At 39.7% G+C, this 14,858-nt stretch overlaps 1 protein-coding gene across 1 annotated transcript in view; it reads left to right on the top strand.

The window, feature by feature from the left end:
* Nucleotides 1-14,858, top strand: part of LOC124132132 (titin-like) — a 168,666-nt gene that overhangs the window by 148,481 nt on the left and 5,327 nt on the right. The window contains exons 48-67 of the mRNA XM_046495821.2: nt 276-578; nt 1,265-1,333; nt 1,680-1,979; nt 2,735-2,827; nt 3,144-3,443; nt 3,872-3,994; nt 4,360-4,647; nt 5,062-5,343; nt 6,044-6,128; nt 6,442-6,645; nt 7,152-7,290; nt 7,594-7,793; nt 8,457-8,606; nt 9,145-9,265; nt 9,453-9,619; nt 10,086-10,429; nt 11,317-11,604; nt 12,567-12,698; nt 13,427-13,588; nt 14,023-14,206. Of these exons, the coding sequence (XP_046351777.2) occupies nt 276-578; nt 1,265-1,333; nt 1,680-1,979; nt 2,735-2,827; nt 3,144-3,443; nt 3,872-3,994; nt 4,360-4,647; nt 5,062-5,343; nt 6,044-6,128; nt 6,442-6,645; nt 7,152-7,290; nt 7,594-7,793; nt 8,457-8,606; nt 9,145-9,265; nt 9,453-9,619; nt 10,086-10,429; nt 11,317-11,604; nt 12,567-12,698; nt 13,427-13,588; nt 14,023-14,206 (3,934 nt within the window). The remainder of the gene's footprint in view (nt 1-275; nt 579-1,264; nt 1,334-1,679; nt 1,980-2,734; nt 2,828-3,143; nt 3,444-3,871; nt 3,995-4,359; nt 4,648-5,061; nt 5,344-6,043; nt 6,129-6,441; nt 6,646-7,151; nt 7,291-7,593; nt 7,794-8,456; nt 8,607-9,144; nt 9,266-9,452; nt 9,620-10,085; nt 10,430-11,316; nt 11,605-12,566; nt 12,699-13,426; nt 13,589-14,022; nt 14,207-14,858) is intronic.

Here is a 14,858-nt window from a genome sequence, read left to right on the forward strand (position 1 = left end):
CAAAATGGTACATCATCACAACAAAATGTTGACTGTAGTGTCTTTGCAGATTTGACATTTCAACCAGTTTTCTTCCTAAGATGATAATGGTAATTATTAACATATAGAATAACTTACTTAGGATTTACAAATGATCTGTTCCTCATGAATGCTGTGAGTTTGATGCATGGGACTTACACTGTTCTTTCACTCAGATAATCTAGTTTGTTGTGGGTTATTCTCTAAATATGTATTTTTATTGTTTCGTATCAAAACTTGTCTTGTGACACTTGCAGTTCCACCTCGGCTCACCATTGAGAAGCCCACAATGTATGAGTCGACCCCCGAGTCTGTCCAGCTGTCCTGGCATCCTGCTCGTGTTCCCAAGGCAACCACCTCCCTCTCCAGGACCACCTACAGAGTGGAGATGCGGCCTCAAGATTGTTTCGATTGGCGAGAGGCGGGATCCGGCATTGTTGGTACAACTTTCCAAGTAAAGGACCTCCACCCATTCCTGGACTATGCCTTCCGTGTCCGTGCAGTCAATGATTTCGGTTACAGTGAACCAACACTTCCTGTATTCCTTAACAGACCAATAGGTATGCACGTCAAGACCTTATTTTCAATTAAAATAGGTTTATTAAATTTCATTTCAAAATGGTCAAAATACTATTACTTTTGAAAGCATGCATATTAGTGTAAAAAAATCGATATTGCTGTTTGGAGTGCTCTTTTTGATTAAAACTCAGAAATCTGTCAAAATACTCAATTCGAATAAAAAAAAATACAATTTTTTATAAAACTTGTTTCATGGATTTGTTATTATGTAAATAATTCCGTACAAAAAAAGAGTTGTTGTTCCTTTATTTGTTTAATACCAGTACTTCTGTGCATGGTGCAATGATGTTTTATTATGATGAAAGTATATGATCATAAATATGATATACATTTCAAGCTGAGTTCTGTGCACAGACATTGCGAATATAGCCAGGCAGGCAACTGTTTATTTGGGTAGATAGTGACCAGAACGGTGACCAAAAGCTTGGCGGTAGGCTAGCTGACCAACTTGCTTGGGTTTAACTGGTTACAAATAATGGCTTATACACATTCAGAATGAGATTTATATAAATGTGTTATTATTTTCTCATATCAATTCTCAATTTGGCCTTAAACAATGATGAATTTTAGTCATTAGCTGACAGAATGGTATCAGTTACAAGACCTGTAGACAATATTACATGTACTTGTATTTTTGGTATGACCTGAGTTACCTCACTTGTTTCAGAGCACAGGCTGTTGGGTGATGAAGATGATGATGAGGCATTTGACTTCGGAAAACCAATGAGCGAAACTGGTGAGTTATTTCATTATTATGAAATTAATTGAGTTACGGGAAAACAATGAGAATAAAGTATTTTAAAAAAAACACTTTACATGGGTCCATGGTTTTTTTCCTTTAAAAGGGCCTTGCAGTTCAACACAACTCCAAACATTTACAGGTACTGTTTGAAATAAACACACTTGATATTCTAACAATAGTCTCATTCATTTTCACTTTTCCAAATTTCAGGTTGGTGTAATTACAAAAGAGAAACCAAAATGTATATACGACAATGATTATCCATAGAACTAGTTCAATATAGTCTCATATTTTAACGCAAATGGATAACTCCTATAAACAGAAACAATTATTCTTTCAGTGCCACCAAAGCTTCCAATTGATACGCCACGTCTGCTCACCATGGGCCCAGAGTCGGTGCGCATGTCCTGGATGCCGGCAAGAATCCCAGTGTATGCCAAGTCTACACCCATCACCTACACCATCGAGGTCAAGGACACTCCATCTGGGTCATGGAGGGATCTGATCGGTGGAATAAGTGACATGAGTCACGAGATTGGTGACCTGAAACCTTCTCAAGACTACCACTTCCGTGTGAGGGCAGAGAATGAGTATGGTGTCAGTGAACCTACCTTCCATGCTGTGCTGTCAAGAGCGAAAGGTAGCATAGTATTCTTTATTGGTTAATCCTGTGTGAATAGGCACTTGAGGAATGTGTGACTGTTTGCATGTGGATTGCTGCTCATGCTATCAACCATTGGTTTATCTGAATAGTGTGAGCATAATCTGTTTTATGGTGACTATTGAACGGGTGGTCAGGCTCGCTGACTTGATTGATGCATATCATCGTATCTCAATTGCTGGATTCTCTGGTCCAGACTCGTTTAACAATCAAACAAACAAACAAACAAACAAACAGTACAACAAGGACCCCAGCAACCTGTACTTGTCGTAGGAGTCTGCTAAATGGTGTGGGTGGTCAGACTCATTGACATGGTTCTTTGCATATCATTTGCCAAAAGCATGGATCGATGCTTGTGATATCAATCTGGTCCAGACTTGATTATATACAGCCCACCATCATACAGCTGAGAGTGGCACTACAAGCATGGTGTACTCTGGACCTTATCTATCTTGGAATCCCTATGGGGTACAAACATTGGTAAGAGAGTATTTAATGTGCAAGTGGATAAGATATATATAACTATTCATTATCTAGCTTCTGCCCTTACATTAAGGGACTTTTTTTTCTAAATTGTTTTGAATACCTCATTGCTAAAATGCATTTTAGGTTTCTAAAAATTATGAACACAAAGTGAGCTTACCATCAGGATGTTTAAAGCTAAAGCTCCTGTTATATTGTGTGATTATCATATAGCAGTTGAAAGTTTGGATTTGATGTTTTGATCATTTCAGCTGCTGAGAAGAGACGCCCATCCATTGAGCGTTCTGACGATGGAATACTGTCATCAAAGACACCATCCTACATCGACAGTCTCATGTCTGGAGGTATGCCTTGAACCCTTGCATATTCATGTACAACAACTTCCATGCCTAAACCCTTGTTTACCCTCAATACGAAAGAAATGTATGAAGTCAATTGAATAATGTTAATAAGTACTCTGCTTTGAAATTTTTATCTTGAAGATCTCAAAATGGGATACTTGTCAGGAATATTTTCTATCATGGCCTCCATGCACTGAAGGCTAATGGGCTCTGACAGAAGATCGAGTGACTGTAGTTTAATTATATTAATGGTCAAGAGTAAGCAAATGAAAAATGTCCATGTGACCATGTAACCATGTGACTGACGTTTGACTTTCAGTGCCTCCAAGAACACCTACTGGTCGCCCAACCATCAATAGCCAGACAGAGGATCGTCTTGTCTTGAACTGGCAACCTGCAAGAATGCCATCCTACCTGCGCCAGACGAAGGTCAGCTATATTGTAGAGCAGCGGGAACCGCCAAATCATTTATGGTCTGTCATTGCTGAAGATGTCCCAGAAACATCCTACAAAGTGCGTGACCTTGACCCTGAACAGGACTACATGTTCCGAGTGAGAGGTCAGAATGAGTTCGGTACCAGTGACCCCACGCTTCCAACATCTCTAACAAGAGAAAGAGGTAGGTGACTTAACTCTGACTTAATTGTCAATCTAGCTGTCAATAGAATCAAATTCAAGATTAAATATGTTCAGGGAAACATTTACAATTTATCATATGGCATCACATATAATGAGTGGTAATATTGGTTACTCAGGTAGGAAATATGGGATGTTCTATCTAATCACATACAGTTAAGCCTTGTTAAGCCTTGTTAACTCAAATGCGATCATTTGACATATCATTCATGATGAAGTAATTTTATGGTTCTGGTAGAACCTGTATTATGATCATTCTGTTTGCGTCAAAATATTGAACATTCAATGATGCAAAATCTTTCTTGACTCAGAAAATGAATGTTTCCTGTTGTAGTGAAGCTAACTTATTACACTATGATAGTGACCTGGGCTTCTGTGAATGCCTCTAAATGGATGTACTTCTTCCCACAGAGGACCCCAATGCTCGGGAATACCGTGGACGCTCCAGCTCCAGGGCTCGCAGTGTCAGTCCGTCAGCTCACCGCAGATTGTCCCTCACACAGAAAGATGACGATCCTTTCTCTGAAGGAATCCGTGAGTGTAGAATCAATTTGATAGGATCAAAAGAATCATGGCCATTTTGCCCAGTCTTAGAAGACTAGCTATATCATGTGTACAAGAGTCTTTCATATATTTTAGAGGATAGAAACTGTTCAAGATTATGACTGTTTTCATTTTCTTGTGATTCATAATGATAAAAATGAATTCATAAAGCTCCTGAATTCCATCATAAAGATGATCAATGGCCCTTGATTAATTCACAAATGTCACAGTTGTTAATTTGCATCTATTTACATCTTCAGTTTTGTCATATTTTCAAAACCAGAATGAATATTAAATCAGGCACTGCTTAATGTATCAGTATCAAATTAATCGTAACCATTTAAATATTTTTCCAGCCATTGCTCCTGATTTCGTTCTGCCCAAAGAGAACAAGCAGTATGGGGTGGAAGGTGGAACAGCCAAGATCATCCTACAGTTACGTGGTAACCCCCTCCCTGTCATCATGTGGTACTTCAATGATGAGAAGATCATCTATGGTGACCGCTACAATACTTACATTTCCCCCAGTGGTCAGGTTGTCCTGGAGTTCACAGACATGGGCTGGCCTGATGTTGGACATTACAAATGCGTGGCCGAGAATGACCATGGAATAGCTGAGAAGACCACACATCTTGAGATGGCAGGTAAGAGATGATATTAACAATATTTTGCTGTGTAACTGTTCTAAACATAGCTTATTTGCAGCTACCACTGGTACATTGGAGAAAGGCTTGACACAACTTCCAACTGTTTGCTCTATGGATTGTGCTGTAACATCAATATAGAGCCAGCATAGAGAAGCTAATTGCTTTTTCAATATTTAAACAAGATGACGTCACCGACTTCAACTTTTTGACTGTTTGTCAGCAAATTTTCAAAATATATTTTCCTTATGATCCTAGCTAGAACTTCTATATCATATTAATAATGTAAAAGGACTTTAATCTTAAAAAACTTTGGAAATCTGTTCAGATTTAGGGATCACAAGGAAAACGTATGAAATGATCCAAATGATGAAATAAATAGAGCACAGATTCTACATGCACCTTACATTCCAGATCCTCCGACCATCATGGTGGCCCTGAAGGACACGACCTTGGTGGAAAGAGGCAGTGGCCAACTTCTATGTCGTATTGATGGTTATCCCACCCCATCAGTTAAGTGGAGCAAGGACTGGCGCCCTCTGTCAGAGACATCCAGAATCTATGTGTCGAACCAGAAACCAGACACCTGGACGATGAACATCAACAATGTCATGTCAATGGATGAAGGCCAGTACATGGTGGTGGCTGAGAATGTTGCTGGGAAGGTGCACTGCTCTGCCAGGCTCACTGTGGAAGGTAGCTGCATATCAGAATTGTTGATTTGGTGTACGTTTTTTTGTAAATGAGTTAATGCCAGATTTAAAAGCATTTTATCATTACTTGTCCTACAAAAAAACCCTATCTAATTGGGTTTTCCTAATCGGCTGGTCGACATGACATTATATAGATATGACACTGTATAGACATGACATTGTAGTGTTTTATGTGGACACAATTTCTTCATAAGAAACAGGCACTTGATCTAATACTTTACTGGACCCATGAGGATCAGGGGTAGAATAAGTCTTCAGCAACCCATGCGGCGTAAGAGGCAACTAACATCATCGGGACCTTGTACTGATAATTTGTTGCATGTGTCCAGAGGTAATGGGGTTTGCAAGCAGAATGTACCTGCTCATCCTTACACATTTAGATCATTATCCATAATCCGCTCCAAATGTCATTTCCTTGCGCAATCATTCCCACTATCGACAGTTAGAAGTTTCCACATTTAAATGCAACAAACCACTTGGTATTTTGGCACAACTGTCAATATTTTCATGGTCAATCCAGTTGTTACATCCCTCCCCTTGAACGCCGTCTTGTATTACTATTCTGCTCCTCCTAAACCCTACAATCCCTTATGTGATTTGTTATCAAATATTTGGTATCCTGAAGACAAGCAGAGGACATATTCTCTAAGAAATGGTCATAATTTGAGGATTCCTTTTCACAGATGTCATGCCAACCAAAGGTACCACAGATTTCAAAGACACTTCCAGCATCGAGGATGGTTACTACGTCTTGGAAGAACTTGGCAGGTAAGACATTCATTGAAGTATGTGGTCTGAGGCTAAGTTGACTGATGGGAATCAAGGACAGATGCAGGAATTGTAAAAGTGGGAAAGGGGCAAATTAATAATTTGGCAATGTATATATATATGTTTATTTATAGAAATGTTTTTTTAAAGGATAATCCCCATATGTGAATCTGCCTGTAGGATTGCTTGTATATTAAACAGTTTACTCTAACACTAACTTTGATGATACAATGTAGTAATACAATTATAGCTCTTGACATTTTTTTTTTGGATTTCACTGGTATGGTACCAACTGATTAATCTCACATTCCAGGGGTCGTCATGGTGTTGTGCACCGAGTCATTGAGAAATCAACCGGCAACGTATATGCTGCCAAGTTTGTGCGAGTACGCGATGACACAGAGAAGGATTTCTTCAGGCCAGAACTTGAAACATCACGGATGGTAGACCACAAAAACCTCCTGTCACTTCATGATGCATATGAAACACCCAAGAAACTCATCATGGTCAACGAACTGTATCCTCAACAAAGAACATTCATTAAAGTTCACATTTTATCTTCACCTAACTTAAAATGGGTTTCAGTGTCCCGGTTGCACATTTCATAAAACTGTTATGTTTTCACATTGACCTTGGCTAAATAATACCTTGAAAAGTGTGTTTTTTTGTATGAAATACCCTGGATGAGATAATCTTGACACTCCCCACTCTTTTTAGTAGAGTGAGTGAGTTCACCTTATTGATGAAGCCCTTGAAGGAGGGGAACGGTGCTTATAGACAAAGGATTATGATTCGGGAGATTTTGACTATGGAACTTAATTGTGGATAACTTTCAACATTCATTGATGTATGTCAAAAGCAAAATAGTCCTGTTTTCCACAACGATCACAATTCTTTTCAACCTAAGAAGAAAGTATTCAAAGAATTAATCAATTTCTTGTTTTCATATGAACATACAAGTTGCTTAATCTGCTAACATAGTAGTTAAACATAAAAGCAGTTGTGGAACTTAACCACTGCCAGATTGACCGGTGGCTCGCTTCTAGACCGCATCATCAAATCTGGAAGTCTGACTGAGAATAGTGCTGCCTTCTATGTGAGGAAGCTACTGGGAGGCCTGAATGAGCTTCACAAGATGAACATTGTACATATGGACATCAAGGTGAGGAAGAGGCTAGTCCAACACTGGACTGGATTTCATGTCCTTGACTTCTGTGGCTCATATTGTTGAGTATTTTATAACATAAGTATCTGGGATTCAAAGCCATGATCAATAGTTTCTGGCATACTCTGCCCAGAGAATTGAAACATTTTAAAACAAAGGTATGTGAATGGGAGACAACCTATAGTAGAACTTCTCTCAACTCTCATCTGAGCTATTGTACCCTGATGGTGTGGATCATAGAAAAGAAAATGTAATTCTTTTGAAATATCATGCATGTTAACCTAATAACTTTGTGTGCAGCCAAACAACCTGATGTTCCCAAGTCCTGAATCTGATGAGCTCCGGTTGATTGATTTTGGCTTTGCAAAGAAACTTCCTCACACCAAGGATGTTCTGTTCAACTTTGGTACGCCTGAGCACGCGTCCCCAGAGCAGATTGACCATGAGCCCGTCACTCTAGCCAGTGACATGTGGTCAGTCGGTGTCCTCACTTACATACTGTGAGTAGCTTCAGTGTTCCTTCATCATATAGTAACAATACAATACACTATATCATTGAAACTTAAATATGATATCACATAGAAACATCAAGGCATTTTGTAAGTAATTATATATTTTCACTTCAGTGGAGATAGGAAAGAGGATTTTGTTATTGCTGAGATATAAATGTGGAGAATGTGGGTTAGAATTAGTCCCGAGTAACCTCTGCTTCTTGAAAGAGGTGACTTAAGAAAATGGATTGGGTGCTCCATCATATCCCAATGAGTTTGCCCATAATATCAACCCATGGTATGTCTAGACCATGCTCAGTTATTAACAGGTTGCCATGATATAGTGGAAATATTGCTGTACAAATAAATATATAAATAGATCTTGTTGAAATGAAAATCATTTGAGAAGATTGAAAAAATGAGATTCTCTCTTGGCTGATGTCAATGGCTCAGCAACATTTGGAATATGCAAGATAAAAAGTGATGGATTTTAGATTTGTTCTAACATGAAAATGGACTGCAAAAACAGGTGATGAAGTAATCAAATATAGTAATCCAATCCTGATAGGAAAATGCCTGCTACCAAAAGTTAGACAGGGATTTGGACAAATAAATAATCTATTTTTTGGTTCTGAGAGATATCGTTTAAAATTAATACCCACCATTTTGCAGGCTGAGTGGTGTGTCTCCTTTCCATGACAACACTATTCGAGATTCCCTCATCAAGACTGTGGACTGTGACTGGCAATTTGACACCGCCTTCAACAAAGTCTCTGCCGATGCGAAGGACTTCATCTCCAAACTCCTTGTCCTTGACCCAATGTAAGTGAAGTGAATCCACATGCAGTTTAAGTTTCTTTAGTACATAGTTCTGATGTGGTTATTCATTACAGCCTCATGTGAACTGAGGTCTCCTGTGCTCATTAATGCCCAACAAAAATGGGGATTGGTTGGTGACAATGGCTGCAATATTTCTTGAAAGGATAACCGTCAAGAGGACCAACTCTTATTGACCTGAATGTCATCGTATCTTGATGGCATATTGCTCATTCTGTCATTCCTTTGTTTTGATATATAACAATGAGCTTGCTGACAAAATGTCATGGTTAGTTAACTATGGAGAAACTGTTGACACACATATTAACAAATATATATGCAAAACAATATTTCATCAATTGGTAACACACTAAGACTTAATCTCTTGAGCTTCTTAAAATTGCATGGAGAGTTACATTTTTGTCTTACAAAACTTTATACAGCCATAGATATGTCAGTAAATGAATGATGAACCTGATGGATACAGCTGATGATGGAGCCCTGTAGTGTTAACATGGTTTGAATATCCTAATATTATTTCCAGGGACCGCTTGACAGTTGAGGAGTGTTTAGAACACTCTTGGCTGAAGAACACCACAGACCGAAATGGAGGTGCTAAGATTGATGTGGGCAAACTCAAGACTTACCAAACTCAGGCACGCCAGGTAAGCAAGTGTGAGGTAAAAGTGAAAGATTGAAAAGTTTTCAGATGAACTGAGACATGTTTGCAAGGAATCTGGGCAAACAAGACCTTCACAAAGCCAATAGGTTAGATCGTTATCTCACATGAGTTTTGTCCCGAGAATTGTCCGGACTCACTTTTCAATGTGTACATTGTTTTCTTGTCCCCAGACTGGTGAGCCTTCTATGCGGACTGTGGCTGACCTGTACAGTCTGAGCAAGTTGTTAGAGGGCACTCCCCGCCATGGAGGTCTACACCCAGAGGTCGACTCGGCCACAAGCAAGATCACTTTCCCAGGGTCCGAGGCATATGGAGAGTTTCTTGATGATGAGTCTTGGTAAGGGAATCACACTGACATTCTTTGACTGCAATTTAATAAATATGAAAGAACCCATTTGATAGATTTCTTTCCATTACATGTGGTAATAGAGCTTATCAATGTTTTCATTGATATGTATTGCTGGTTGTAATTTCTTGATATACATTGGATTGATACATATTTTCATTTGGGGAAATTTGGAACATCAACCTTTCGTTCTTTTGTTCATTGTGGTGTTTTTGGTTTCCTAGTTGAGGAAATATCACTTATTGGGTTCATGAAAAATGAATAAAAGGTATTAATTATTGCCAATGCTTGAAAAAATAAGGGTTAGAGTAACTATATCCAGTGTCACAATGAAGACAAGATTACACTTTATCATATGCAAATGTCAGAGAAATTCCTGGCACGAAACATTGCATATTGGAGCAGTTATCAAAACAAAACAATCACCCACAAAGTCATCCTATCGATCCCATGCTAGGTATGACTGGCAGATGCGCTACCAGCCTGGCCATGAATCAGAGCTCTACCCAACCAAGGACACTGATTACTCTCTGCGAGTGCGTGGCTACCGGCGCCAAGCTGGTGAGCCCGATGACAGCTTTGACCTTGAAGATGAAGTTTATGGGGATGACGATTACTCTGTAAAGGCACCTACTGTCCGAGAGCGCCGTCTGTTGTCTGATGTGGACAAGGAAACCCTGCCGCCTTCCCTGGAAAAGGAAATGGCATGGATGGCGGAGATGAGAGAGAAGAGACCAAAAGATACTGATGAGATGAGCATTGCTTCCAAGCGATCATCCCTGGGATCTGTTTCAACGGAAGGTACTTGAAACTCTTATAGCAGGCTCTTAATGGTATTTGCCAGGGCTGACCTGCAGACTCATATCTTAATTGAACAACTTCTGTAAGTCTATGTGGTACGGTAAATACATGCAGAGCAATAATATTTGTTCTTTCCTAAGTGAATGTCTGATAGACCCTGCATTGGGTCAAGTTAGGTGAACTTTCTATATCCTTGGTATAAGTGAAAAAAGTATTTAGAGAAACATCTGATTCATGTATCTTGAAAACAAACATAAACAGGAATTTCTAAATGAAAACAAAAGTATAGGCTACACATATTTTGTTGTGGATACTTCATGTGCCCTTCCGTTTATGAGCGCAATGGCATATACACTGGTGACTATCGATGTGATATTAATGTTCTTTATGGGTTTTATTTTGTTATCATTAAAGTTTCCAAAAGAAATGAAACCAAATCATTTTGAAAAGCTGACATCTGACTGGTGCAGAATAGTTGTGTCTGTCATTTGGAATGTTTTAATTTGTAATCAATGATACATCTCCTTAGATATGTTAGACGTCATGAAATTTATTTGATTGGTGTCCTTTTTTCTATACCCATCTATTTCACAAGGTTAAGAGAATGAATAAGACATACAATATGATGAAAAGAAAGCTGATAGCTCCTATATCATTCTGTAGATAACAAATGCCTGATCAATTAATCTTGTTTTGCTGTTTGGTGGTTATTTAGTAAATATCAACACATGATCTTAACCTGTGGGTTTGTAATTCATCCCTTTGATAAAGGAATAATAACACAAGTAAGGCATGTCATTTCACAATGACAAGCATGGGTATGCTTCCAACAGCTCAATATTCAATGTACGCCACCTTCACAATGAAAAATGACTTTCTGTTTGCAGGATTCCCTGGTCCAACATTCAAGGCCAAGCTGGAGGATATGGCTGTCGGGGTAGGGGAGACAATCACATTATGTTGTCACATGATGGGGCCGCCCTTGCCCACTGTTGCCTGGTATCGCAACGAGGAACTCCTCTCAGATGCTACCCGTACAAAGATCGGTGTGTGTGGTGATGGCCGAGCTTACCTCACCCTCTCCAATGTGAAGGAGTATGACACAGGCATATACAAGTGTGTCGCCCGGAATAAGTATGGACGCTCCTCGTGTAGGTGCAGGCTGATGATTGGAGGTGAGAGTTGATCACATGTTGGAAGTACTTGAAGTTGATTGGTCAGTGAGAGGTATCAAATGTATGTTAGCATGTAAGTAACATAATGAGTGTGAAAGCATAAGAAACGTAAAAGATTGTTCAGTTTTGAGATTCTGAGTAGTGAGAATTCACTTATAGTGCTGTTGAATATTCTTGACCACAAACACATACAGTTACATCTGTCTAACCGTGACTAACAAATCCAGATCAACTCTACAGTCTGGAATGTACTGCTTCAAAGTGTGTATATTTAGAATTGGGAAAAGTTTGTAAGGATACTTCTTTCAGTTTATGTGTAACATTAAGATACAGGAAACATGTTTTTGTATCATTTTAAACAAGTATATTGGTTTAACAGCATGTGACACAACTTGGATATCAGTTGCTACCTTCATGTCAGAATGATTGATCCATGTGATCTTATAAAGTACTATGTATCTTGCCTTGGGGAAAAATAAATTTCTCATCGGGTGAATAAATCCCTTATACCCTGCCATTAGCAAGACAGGCTGCACATGGATTTCTGAAAGGCAGAATAAATCCCCAATAATACCCCGCTTCCAAGCAAAAAGAGGCACGCTATTTCCTGAGTCAGTTAAAGTCATTGACATAGCACAAGTTAACGTCTGTTCAATCAAACAGCTGTTTTCTATCAAATTTTAATTATTTGAATTCTTTGACAATGTCCTATTAAAACATGTCAGTAACATAGATTTGTTGTAGCAGGATCACTCGTGGTACATGAAGATGTATGCTGGAGGCTTGTGGTATAAAAACCTAACATGGGATTTATAAAACCTCATGTAGCCCTCATGATCCTGCTACAACTTATAATGTCTGATGGATAAGTATATGTCAGACTCACAGCAGTATCCATTTCTGAGATGTCTAGTCTATGGCCATAAGCAGATAGTTACCCAGAGTGTGTGTTGTCCTTACAGAGCCCCCTGAGCGGCCAGGTCATCCAGTGGTAACTCAGATCACATCTGGTGAGGCCTTTGTCATCTGGACTTCAGCCAAGACTAATGGCAACTCTGATATTCTTTACTACAGGCTGGATTACAAGAAACCAGGTGAGCGCTTGTTTGATAATGACAGAGGCACCGCAGTACTGCAGTATTGCAGGGCACACCAGGTATGGGCTTCACATTCTGTACCCATGTGTAGAATGGAACCTGGACCTTTGTACAGTCAGTCAATACTAACCCCCACTAGGCTACCCAACTGTTGTGTCTCTTTAATAATGTTGGTTCTGTCAATGGGAGATGATCAAAGATGAAGTTATGTAAGCAAGGATTATATTCCACCTAAATATTATCCTGGGGGAAGTTTTACATTAGAGTATAGTATAGGATAGGATTAAACACACTGGTATGGGTTCAAATTCACTAGGGAGAATCATCCTGACACTAGAGAATTTCATCCCCGGGATAAAAAATAGGGTAGGATCATATTCACTCTTACAGTTACACATGTTTGGAGACAGTGTTCACTTGTATAGATGTATTCTGCATCTGGAGTTGAAGATTGGTTGAGCAAACAAGATTATCTCATATTCATTCAGCACTACTTGTGTACTAGTGGTTACTCAGCTATTATGTCCAAGAATCAATTGGTTTAAATTAAAGGACCATGCTTTAATTGGGGTTAATTTGTACTGATATAGCCAATATGTCTGGCAATGGCATCAACCATCATCAGTCTGCAGCAGAATATTTACCGAGTCGCACATGGTAATGACAACCAGATTACTTAAATGTGTCATGTTTCACTCTTTTAGCAATGAAACTATTATCTGTAGGAGCAGAGAAATGGAAGACAGCTGCCAAGGTGACCACAGAGTGTGCCATCGCAACAGGTTTGATGCCAGACACACCCTACAGGTTCCGCGTGTGTGGAGTGAATGAGTTTGGGCCCAGTCCTTACAGCTGGGGGTCTGTGGAAGTCACAAGCAAACCTGCAGGTACGCAACCGATGTGTGTGGGTGATGGGTGAGGTTTAGTGTGTACAGAGATATACAAGTTTGAGGTGGGTGGGTGGGTGAATCTAGTGTAAAGAGGTGGGTTGAAGGGATGGGTAAGTCTAGTGTATACTGAGATATATAGGTTGAATGATGGTTTTATGTGTGGGCAAGGCCGTAGTTAACTTTTTTTGACAGGGGCGGAGGGGGGGGGGGGGGGGGGGGGGGGGGGGGGGGCAAATAAGATTTTTCATTTCTTATTCAAGTTAACTTTCACAAGGAAAAATGTTTTCTATAAAAAATCCAGGGGGCAGTTGCTGGCTGGCTACGGCACTGGTGGGGGGTAGTTTGTTTTGTTGGAGTTACATTGGTGCAGTGATCAAGAAAGGGATCTGTTGGGATTTAAATAATAAATACTTCCTTCTCCTCCTTGACAGGTGCACCTGCTATCACCTCTGATCCTGAATATGACCTACGGTTATTGCGACAGCGTCAGACTGTGGCACCGGAACCACCAGCAAGTCGATGGGAAGTCAGTGAAGTGGAAGAGGTTGAGACTGAAGCTGACCTGAAGAAGACCAAACCAGAAGATGTGTACAACCTCGGAGACACACTCTGGAAGTCAGTATTTGATATACTAGCATTTATTGATGTATCCTCTGAGATATAACTTTGCTCACCTGGACTGACAGTCTAATCTGATTTTTCATATGGCTGTCATAAAGAAAAGGCTTTATGATCTATAGTAGGGCTGTACATAGAAGTAATGTGGTGGTTGCAACTTTTACCAATCCTTCATGAAAGTTTCAAAATAGAAAGAAGAGTAACTTTTTTCAGGCATGTGTAGGTCTACTTCCAAAAACAGGATGTGCTGCTATTTACTCTATATGATTCTTGGGTGAGTGAGTGAATTTGGTTTTACGCCGCATTGAACAGTATTCCAGTAATATCATGGTGTGCAAGATTGATATGGGGGTGGGGGGGGGGGGGAGCCCCAAATGATGCAGGTCTTAGACGTCTACCACTCTGGTGAAACCCTCAAGCACGTGTATGGTGCTGATAGACCTAAAATCAATCAGGCCAATAAGGATTCAAAACCATGAACATAGGTTTCTGGTGTGTCCAAGGGAAGCAACTCTAGACAGGGAATTGCAGCTCCTTAGATGACTGGGCCACCCGTGCTTCGGGTGATTCTTGAATCAATCCTGTACCCCAGTACAGGATTCTGAAAATTAAAAGGGAAAAAAATACATCAAACAATAAAGAAATAACA

Source organism: Haliotis rufescens, unplaced genomic scaffold, assembly GCF_023055435.1.
Source record: "Haliotis rufescens isolate VD_foot unplaced genomic scaffold, xgHalRufe1.0.p SCAF_4, whole genome shotgun sequence".
In the NCBI taxonomy this organism is placed as follows: domain Eukaryota; kingdom Metazoa; phylum Mollusca; class Gastropoda; order Lepetellida; family Haliotidae; genus Haliotis; species Haliotis rufescens.